The sequence below is a fragment of the Lepisma saccharinum genome, chromosome 20 (genome assembly GCF_977018435.1).
Source record: "Lepisma saccharinum chromosome 20, izLepSacc3.1, whole genome shotgun sequence".
NCBI lineage: Eukaryota > Metazoa > Arthropoda > Insecta > Zygentoma > Lepismatidae > Lepisma > Lepisma saccharinum.
In genome coordinates this window covers 9,443,175-9,454,051 of record NC_139248.1, presented here as the reverse complement: position 1 = coordinate 9,454,051, position 10,877 = coordinate 9,443,175, and the positions used below count along the sequence as shown (strand labels likewise).

The 10,877-nt window shown below is 36.0% G+C and overlaps 1 protein-coding gene across 2 annotated transcripts in view; it reads right to left on the bottom strand.

The window, feature by feature from the left end:
• Positions 1-1,230: 1,230 nt before the first annotated feature.
• The window catches only part of LOC146003707 (uncharacterized), a 113,648-nt gene continuing 104,001 nt past the window's right edge, over positions 1,231-10,877 (bottom strand). For both annotated transcript variants that reach the window (XM_083142089.1, XM_083142088.1), the window contains exon 4: positions 1,231-5,614. In XM_083142089.1, the coding sequence (XP_082998215.1) occupies positions 4,265-5,614 (1,350 nt within the window). In that variant the 3' untranslated portion in view covers positions 1,231-4,264. The remainder of the gene's footprint in view (positions 5,615-10,877) is intronic.

Below are 10,877 nucleotides of genomic sequence, written 5' to 3'. Positions count from 1 at the left end.
AATAATTCACTATGATTATTCTGTTCTAACCTCAATGACATTTTAAATTAAACTAGAGTGAAAGAATCCTAGTAAGGTCTACAATGATCACATTACTAAGTAAATATATATTATAAATGTATATAAAAATTTCTAACAAGAGAGTACAAAAGGTTATTTGAACTAAACAAGAAAGTACAACTTTAAAAAAGTATGAAGTACTTTTTGGCACAAAACATCATCAAATAAAAACTTTTTGACTTCGACTCAAAAACAAAACACAACTTCTTGGGTGTCATATAATTCTACACCACAAGCCTCGAGAGTATTTGGATTGACGTAAGAATATATCTACGCGATATTTCATGTACAGTGGGCACCCTCTTAACCAGCCTCGGTTCAACGAGTCATTGGTTTAACCGGCCGCTCAACTGAGAAAATAAAAAATATTGATTTGTTTCTAGAATACAGTACAGCCTTCTTTAAATACATGTAGTACTGTATGTATTTTTAAAGATGTAGTCTACAAATGTTTACATACTGTACAGTGATACATATACAATAGTGTTCTGTGCTTTTTTCTGCTCATCTTGTGAAGTGATGTTTACCGTATTTCATTACATAATTCGGTTTAATGAGCCATTTCATTATCTGGCCAAGGGTCTGGTCCCGTGGTGGCCGGTTAAGTGTGTGTCCACTGTAATGGGATACTGGTAAATATTTACTGGAACAAATATAACATATTTAAGGTACGAAAAGTAGTTATAGCATATAAGATTAATCTGGAGAATTTCTGAACATTTGAATTTGCATGCCAACAAAAGCAACTAGTTTAAAGCTGCAACCTAACAACACTGGCCTAGAAAATATTGTAACTTGATAGTGTGCTAGTCATTGTAAAGAGTGTTTCTGTCCACAGTGTGGGATGCATCTGTTGTAGTAGATATTTGCAAGAAACTCATTTCTGTGACTTTGTTGCACACTGGCGGAAACCTTTACAGAGACATATCAAGTGGTGCACGTATTATTTGAGACCAAGGCTTTAGGCTGAGCTATAACGTATGAGATGTGGAAATGTGTCAAAAACAGCTGTCGATGATGATTCTTATTCAAGATAACCATAAACATCAGTGGTGGCAATTAGGGCCCCCTACTTTTCATCACTTTTGCCCCCGCACTATGCTAAACCTTATCTACAAAGGGAAATATACTGTCTTTGCCCCCCCCCCCCCCCCCCAGTTTTTTGGAACCCAATCACCGCCACTGATAAGCATCCAAAATTTTGAAATTGTTGCAACAAAATTTGGACATTCATTCATTCTAACCTCCATTTAAGGGAGATTTCACACACACCGAAGTGACAAGTGATACGTGTCACTTGGAAGCGAACTCTTGCTAATCAATTGAACCTTTCAAACAGAAGCAACAGGACAAGCTGCACATGTCACTTTCACTGGCCCGTTTTCTCAATATCTTGCATCGTGATGCCTCGTGCTCTTGTTTGCGCATGAGCGGTGATGTTTTACTTTAGACTGAATGTGCTTGTGTCGCTTGCAGCTTCGGTGTGAAATCTCCCTAAGTTTTTGTGAGGTGGCTGAAGTGAATATTAAAAAAGAAAAACTGTCTGTCATGAGATTCTGATGGCAATTTTAGGAATGCGTCAAAATTAGAACAAAACAGGAGTGAAATTCACTGGATTTTAACATTGTACCTGAAACATTGTTATTAACTGTCAGTTTTTCATGATGAATTATGCAAACTGCTTATTGCCTGACCTATCCACAAGGTCATCATTTTGAGTTGATTCACTCAATAATGAAAAATTCACTAGCAGCCCTGCAGATATTTCAACTAAAGGAAGCAGTAGTGAATACATAGTGGAAGGGAGCATTTTGAAGCCAGTAGGTCAAATAAAAAATTCACAGTGGAAAATATTTTATGTACAAAGTTCAGAAATTTTCTGGACAGATCTCGTATTGCAAACAAACATCATTATATTTATTGGCTTAGAATTCTTTAAAGTTTGTAATCCTTCTCTGATGCTTGTGGTCTAGATGATCTGTAACGTTTTACAGAAACACCCCATATCGTAAAACTAATTTCTAAGCTGCCAACTTTCATGTAAACAATGTATAATCAAAATTTCTGTAGATTCCAAAAATAAACTTTCCTGGACATATCTTTATCTTAATGCCCATTAATAACTACTACATTACAAAACAATTTCTCTCTATTATGTACTACATTGTAGCTTTCTAAATAATAAATATGAAGTTGTATGGTACTCACATAAGGTCCAAGCAAAAATGGGGAAAAATCATTTTTAAAAATATATACTGTTATAAGTTACACAATCACAATATCACAATGGTAATTGTTGAAGAGATTAGTTACACTAGTAATGTAGTATAATATAAATGACTAGCTTGGTACTAAAATGTTTTAACTGTCGTCCAATTAAAATTGGACTGTTAATACAAACACTAAAGTCGTAAACATAGATTCCTACTGTAACCCTTCTCTTTTCTAAAAGAGGAGGATTATATGAAAAATTTAATATATATATATAATATGTATTAAACAATGTAAAGTAATACAAAATAATATTGCAAATTATGACACTTCATATTGTTCTAAGCTGTAGAACACAAAAAACAACATAATTAACACTACGTGGAAATTTAAGAATAATATCACATTTCAATACAACCACACTATTGCAATATGTTTCGAGAAAAATGTTAGAAGAGAAAATGAAACTATTTTTTTTCTATACAGAGCTTACAATTCTATTAAAGATACTGCTGGATCGGAGACTATATAGTTCATGGCAACACAAGACGTGCTTGTAATACAATTACAATTCGTATTCTACACGGCACATATATATTCCTTCAAAAGTCTTATTACCAAATCACATATTTTCATTCATCACATCACATCACATGAGACTAAAAATATATCTTACTGAAAACTATACACCAGACTTTATTATTCGTACTAATGTATCCCCTCACAATATTGCATAGATTCTTTTCTGACTCGTCTTCACTCTTCTCCTTCAAAAAATTCCCACCTCATTTTGGTTTAATCTACTGGTTACTATATTGAATACAAATATCACAATAACAACATACAATCTCGTAAGAAATGCAATGTATTAATGCCCTCTAATGCTAATTGAGCTTGTTAGACTTATAATATTTAACATTACTTATACAATAAATAAAAATATCTATTTTTTTATATCACTGGCAAGTATGGAATCTTTGGCAAACGAAAGAGAAAAAAATCACTACACTCACAAAGTATTGCTGATGTGTACAATCATGGACAAAATTTATCGCTGACTGCCCTTTTTGTATAGATCTATACAGAACAGTCTACTTACATTACAAATTCATGTTACCAAGTAGCTGTAACACTATAATAGTGCAACGTAACAGTCTCCTACCAAAAAATACTCAGGAAATACTGTTGTTCATGATGTACATAATCTGAAACACACTTTGAATTCTTACCTTGACATACAAAACAATGGTAAGGAATTCCTTGTTATTATCTGTCTTGACAACTTTTCTTAACATGTTAAAGATAATAAAATTATTGTGAAAATATATGTTCTGTGGATGGTTCGTTTGAAAGTCGCTTGAAAAAACGATGCCATCTTCCATGCATCCAACAGTAATTAATGATAGTGTCACTGCAATTGTTGCAATTTGCGAAAATATTTACTTGAAAGACTATAATGACTTCCTCCATTGAAAAAATAATAGTCACATTTCTGCAGCTGGCATTTCATTGGCAGATATGGACACAAACGACTATCATTTTGGGATGAAGGTGGTAGATATTATATGGCATTCTTAACATTCTAGTCCAAGTTTAACATTTAAGTTTTGCATGCAAGTATTCTTGTTGTAATTTGCAATATAATAATAAATATTGATCAAACTTTCATGAATAGAAAAGTTCACTTTTGACACATGATACTGCTGTGGATTAATTTACAGGGAATCTATTTCTGCTGGTACTTGAATGTTTAAAGTGAGATATAACAAGAATATGAGGCAATATCACAATATGAAAGTAGCAACTCTTCCACAACACTATCTTTTTTTTATGCTTTCCTTTCTTGCTGTTTGTCATGATGGAGTTTACCTGTGAGCAAAGTTTTTCTACCTTCTGTTTTAACCAATGAAGACTTACTCGTCATTGCACAAACAGGAACTATCCACAGAAGCTATATTTTTACAATACTTTATAGTTTTTTTAACATAAGGAATTAATTAGTGTTCAAGTGGGTCGTTAGATGCTTGGACAGGTAATCTGCTCTCGCAAAACACTTTCCGCATATTTCACAGTGATAGGGTCTCTCCCCTGTGTGGATGCGGAGGTGGCGATTCATGTCACTTTTCCCACCGAATGCCCGTCCACAAAATTCACATTCAAAAGGTTTCTCGCCTGTATGCTTGCGAATATGCAACTTCAAATTCTCCTTTGAGCGAAAAGATTTTTGGCAGAAGGGACAAGTGAACTGCTTCTGAAACTCATCCAGTTTGAACAAACTGAACAGCGACATCTCATGAGATCTTACGGAGTTGCTTCCTAAAGACAGAGAGCTACCCAGAGAATCAATCGTTTCGTCTTGCTCTTCCGACGACTGATGCTCGGACTTCAACCCCTTTCCGTCCGCGTTGCTGTCCGGTAAAGATTTATCACATGTCATCACAGAATTAGACTCACCGTAACCGAACTTCTCACCTGTAGAATTACTGACGAGAGCTTCGTTTGAGCTAGTGACTTCGTCACTGTTTTCTTGAGATTCGGTGCAGTTATTTGCTTCCGGCGTTGTTTCTTTTGTTGGAGCAACCTCTTCGCATTGCTTTGCCTTTGATTCCGTATCCTCACTTTTATTGGTGGACGATTCCGGCATGTCGCTAGTGCGCCCAGATTCCTGAACTTCCATATCTTCACAATCTTGATCCTTGTTTGCAGTAGGTGAAATTTCCATGTCTGCATTATCTAATGATGTTTTCGAGTGAAGCTTCTCAACCGTGTGGTTGAGCCTGTGCTTTTTGAAAGACTTCAAGTACTTAAATTGCATTCCGCAAATCTCGCAGCGGAATGGCTTTTCGCCAGGTAATTTAGCTGTGTGATTCTGCTCCCGGTGTTTCATGTACGCTGACTGGTACTTGTAGCACTGGCCACACTGTTCGCATTTATATGGTTTCTCGCGCGAGTGCAGGGACATATGCTGCTCTAGAATGCTTAACGTGGGGAAAAGAGCCAGACATATCTGGCATTTGTAAACGTCTCCGTTTGAGCTGCTCTGAAGCTGCGAGTTGGCAGGATCGTGCTCGGGCATGAGAGGAAGTCCATTGGCCTGCGCCGAGGCAAGAAACTGATGCAAGGGCTCGTGTAGCAAATTGGTCAGTGGGTTGTCTTTTGATGAGCTGTCACTTAGTGGAAATGTAGGTATTGAGCCTATGCTTCCGAATGGAAATGAATACGGTAGCGATTTAGAATTATTAAAATTCAAGGAAGTCAAGCCTTGGCCAGGAATTCCATTCATTGGAGAAACAGGAGAGTCGTAGCTTCCTTCAATAATCATCACTTCTGGGGCAGTGATATCCTAGAATAAGAAACATAATTCTAATTAGGATTATTTACTCGTATTTTACAGCATTCTGTCTTTACCAGAAACTTTACTACAATACAAATACACCCACTATAACAATGTTCATACTCAGGGGTTGACAAATACAGGGTGCCTGGTTGGCATAGCATCAGAAAATTTTCACCTGATGCCTGGATTTTCAAATTCAGTTCAATTTTTTTTTTTTAAAAAAAATTTTGAGCTCGCTTGGTATGTGTTTTTTAATGTTTGTGTGCTTTCTGTATCACATGTTTATCATTAAATCAGAACGATAAACATGTATTACAAATTTTTGCACTGTTGCTAAATGAATTTTAAAATCTGCAGCGATATGGTAGTGAGCCATATATTGGAATGTATTGCATAGTTATTTATGCTGTTGCCAGTAGAGCCTTCTATAGGAAAGCCACTCAAGCACAAGAATTATTTACTCTTCATGCAATCTTGTATTAATTAATAAATTAAATGTTCTAAAATCAACACACTATACCTTCATTGGAAACTTATTTGTAATTTAATCAATGCAAGCAATATACTCATACAAGAATTACTTTCTGAATCTTTTATTATAATCATCTGTGATTCCTCCCAAGTTCCCTTCGGGCTCTTCATGCTACAAAGACGAGTCGAAAAGAGGGTTATCTGAAAATAATTCTTCATTGCATTTTCTTATTATATCTAAAAATTTACTAAAAAGTGTAGGGTTTTCTTCCATTTTGCAAGAACAGGGAACTTAACACCATTCAGTTCATAATCAACTGTAGATATAATATTGGGATTATTTTGTACTTGAAGACAGATTATTTTTGCACCTCTGTAGAAAAGTCAAAGACAGATCCATCCTCACTAAGCCAAGCGTCAGGTTAACCTTGCAGCAGGTTTTCGCATATGTAGATCCAAACGTGCGCGCAAGAATATAGTTCCACTGAGACGGGTTCTATTCCGACACAACTGCATACTTGCAAGAAAACAGTTATTTAATTTGTAAAATACAGACAAAATAATACATCCATTAGCAGGTGTGGACTTGATCGGTTGCAATCACTGTGCAGACGAACTTGGATCCGCAGATTCGCCAACTGGAGTTTGTATTGAGCTGAGGAATCCCTAAAGCCCAAGTGCGAGTCCAGCAAGACTCAACACGTTGCAGAGCGCGTGGAGTCCGCGATACCAGTGTTGCACATCCCACTATTTTAACCCTATGTTTATTGTGATTAATAATCGTGCTATACAGCGGCGAGAATGGCTGAATCAAGCAAGGTCTCCTGTTCAGCGAGTGTTATTGTGGGCTTCATCCGAAGGGAAAAGCTCTTCAAATCAAGCAAGTTGTTTAAAATGCATAATCCTCCTTACGGAAACAAGATCAAAGTAAAACAGGGCGTGAGGTGATTTGCCGTCAATGGGCGCACGAACTGTATCCCGGGTGTTGAATGATTTGCGGTTTGAGTTTAGGAAGAGGAAACGATTGTTTGTTGTTTGACTACAAAAGAATGTCCCCGGTATTAAAAGATATCCCCGTGAGAAGAAACATGTTTATTATTTGGACCAGACGTGCTTTAACTCAGTGAGGGGAGGAGCGGGGGCGTACATTCAATTTTTTTTAATATATATATACCACCGTGCAAAACTACAGCCAGGGCTGAAGATACCGACGAGAGAGGGGAAGGAGGAGGCTTATTGTTTCAGCCACTGGCAGCAATGAAGTTTTTGTTGAAGGCGCATATTTACTGTTCCGTGCAAAGAAAGGGAAGGATGATTAGCAAGAAATGGACAGACCAAAATTTGAATCCTGGTTTAGTGCAGTGATTCATAAATTGAAACCAGACTAATAGCAGCAGACAATGCACCTGATTGTATATATCACCAATAACAAATCATGCTTGTCTTTTTGCTGGTATAACTTGAAGTGCGTGTGTCTTACAGTAACAAAGGTTTTCATAAACGTTTTTTTTTATAAACCAAAAACAATAATTTGTCATTAAATTCAAGAGGGCCTGTCGTTGTTTACTTATATCTTTGTTTATTTTTATTTTTGTGTGCTCGAAATATACACACATGCTCATGGGCGTCCGGAAGGGGGGGCAAGGGGGCCGTTCCCTCCCTGGAAAATGAAAGTCAACCAAAAATTATGTATTTCACACATATAATTTCATTTTAGCCACAATAATATGTGTTAATTATTGCATTAACACAATAAATTCAAATTTAAGCAATGTTATTAGGGAACTACACTCTTTTGGGGGAAATGTGACTTGTTTGCCCCCCTGGGAAAAATACTCTCATGTTTCGAAGATATTTCGCATTTATATTAAGTAATGACACATTTTTTAAAATAATTTATGCGCCGAAAGTACTTCTAAAATGTTATGTTTCAGGAGACAAAAAGAAACACAAATATATTCCGCTTGACATGCATGCGGGTTTTGATGTGTTGTGCTGTTGGCAATACTGTGGATTTTCTCAGTGTCTGCGATGTAAGCAGCTCGGCGGTTGAGGCAAGACTGGCACGGAAGATTCTGTGCTCAGTTCCCCCGCGGATTGATACATAAAACCTGCTGCAAACTTAGCCTGACGCGCGGCTTAGATACCTCAAAAATGGAAATTTTATGAAATGAACAATCTGGAAATGTATAATTGCAAATTCAAAGATATTGTAAAAAGTCGTTTATATAACACATTTAACCCAATTCCTGAAGTTTGGCGTGTGTATGTCAAGGATGACCACAGATATTATTTATTATTTACCACTCCTAATATGATAAATGCATGGATGACGATATTTGACTTTTTCCCTCCCATGGAGTACAGATTTACAAACATGTAAACTAGGGATGGGTCGATATGAAATTTTGGCCGATACCGATAAAGTACCGATATAAAATTTACCGATACCGATAACCGATATTCTACCGATCCGATATAAAATTAGATATGGTACTTGAAGAACATGAAATGTTCCTTGATCTCCTTAACAAATGTGTATTTCGAGGTGACTGCAGTGCAAAAGAAGTTGAATATTTAGACAATTACTTTTTTAGAAAGTAGGGCATCGAGATTGTCCATAAAAATTACAACAAAATGGCAGAATTTTGCACTAAATTATAAGATATTTATCATATATCGGATCGGTAAAATAATCGGTAATTTTAGCGATAAACCGATATGCCTATATCGGCCGATACCGATAGAGTACCGATTAATCGGTCCCATCCCTGATATAAACAGAAGGCTCAATATTCTGATACATATAAATGTTAGGGTTGAAAACCTTGTAACATCACTTGATGGTACAGCGAAAGCATGAATTTCTGTTTAGTGGTATGCTTGTCTAAAAGTTTGAGAGTTTCTGATCTAAAAGGTTTCATAGTTTGTGTTTGAAGTAGCCAAAAATCAGACTTGTTTTAGCATTGCAAAATAATTTCAGATTGGTTAAGCAGGGCTTGAAGAAAACGTGGTGAAAAAAAAATTGAATGAAAGGTGCACAAAAGGCATGAGGGGTAATAACCAATATCATCTATTGTGTTTTGGAATCTTTGTTCAAAATTACAAGAGAAAATTTATTCTGAATCATTATTTTAGCAAAATGATTATAGCATGACAGAATTATAATTACTTTCATAAGGTCAGTTTTCATCTGGAAGGCCCCATTCTTGTATGTTCCTTCCAGATTATTAAGCGTCTAGACTTATTAATACCCAAGATTATAATAGTCGAGAGACACTCCTTGCACAAAGAAAAGGAAAAGAATTGTAATGACAGGAAGAGGGCATAAAATAAAGTGGAATTATAGTATATCAATGGAAATTGGATATAAATGGTTAAAATAAGCACAGCAAGCGTACAAAGCACAAAACACATGGCATGTAGTCAAAATAATAAAAATTCAAATGGTAATAAGTAAGTATCGTTTGAAGAGACTCATCACATTCTTATGTTAAGATGTTGGTGGAGATTTGATTTGCCTCAGCAGGCACACTTTCAAAAAATTCCCTCATTTAAAAAACCCACTACGATATTCCAATTTTGAAAAATTACTTCTGTTTAGCATTCAAGTGAACTTTCATGCAATTTGCCTTCACTGTTGTCCACATGCTGGTAATAGTTTCATCCAGTGCTAGAAATGGAGGGAGGTGCAGGGGGGGGGGTTCTCTAGCTAACAAAACTTACACAAGGCATCCACCAGTTATTCCCAGAGCTCAAACGAACATCTCCCCCAATGACAATTTCCACTTCAAGCACCAGTTTCATGGCACTGTGCCTATTTTCTATCAGACATAAATAATAGCAAAACCAAGTAACATGAAGATTTACTCAACTCCTCTACAAAGATTTCTAAGCAAATTAAATTGTTCAACATGCGATAACTTTTCCAAAATGTCTTTGTTGAAATAGCTCGAAGGCCTCACCCTTATCGCTTCTTTCAAATAATTATTTATCAATTTCTTTGTGGTCAATGGCCTCTTCTGGTATATACACATTTCTTTACTTTTCGTGACCCAACATCTATGCATCACAATTCTCAACTACAAGCTATTTATAGAAATATTGCACTAGCCAAATTATCAGATGCTGATTTGCCCTATTATCAGCCAATACTGTTCAAATACCAATAAATCTGTCAAAAGTAACAACAGATTTTGAACGTACATAACTTTTGTACAAAAAGCGATACATGAAACTGACAGTGGGTATTAACTTTGTCTATGTTGACATTTGTTAAACATTAAACAAGAAAATCTTGCTCTACATGAACGTTCAGTATGCGGAAAAAGTTATTAAGGTGTAAAAAAGTTTTTGAACAAAGTAAAAACAAACATGGATAAAAGACAGCTGTGGAGTCGCTTGCAAAAAAAAATTCGATGTGTAACGATGGTCTGTGTGGGCATTTATCGAAGTAATAAAAGAACGATAACTGTTTATGCATTACAGACGATTTTATGGTGTTACTTATGGCATATTCATAAAAACAGTGTTTTTTTTTTCAATTTACAAGTTGTACTGGCAACATTGGTCATGTCAGAGGGCAGTACCAGGTGTGCGAGACATTTACCTATGTTATTCAGTCAATGCCCAGATGAAACAAAAGATTTTAAATTGATCGTACACAAAACTAACCTACCTATGGGTTCAATCTTGATACACAGGACCAGCATGATGAATGCCAGAACTAAAGTAACTGTGAAGTGTACGGGAGCTTTCACACTAAAGTGACATGCGACAGGTGGCATGTTACTTGAAA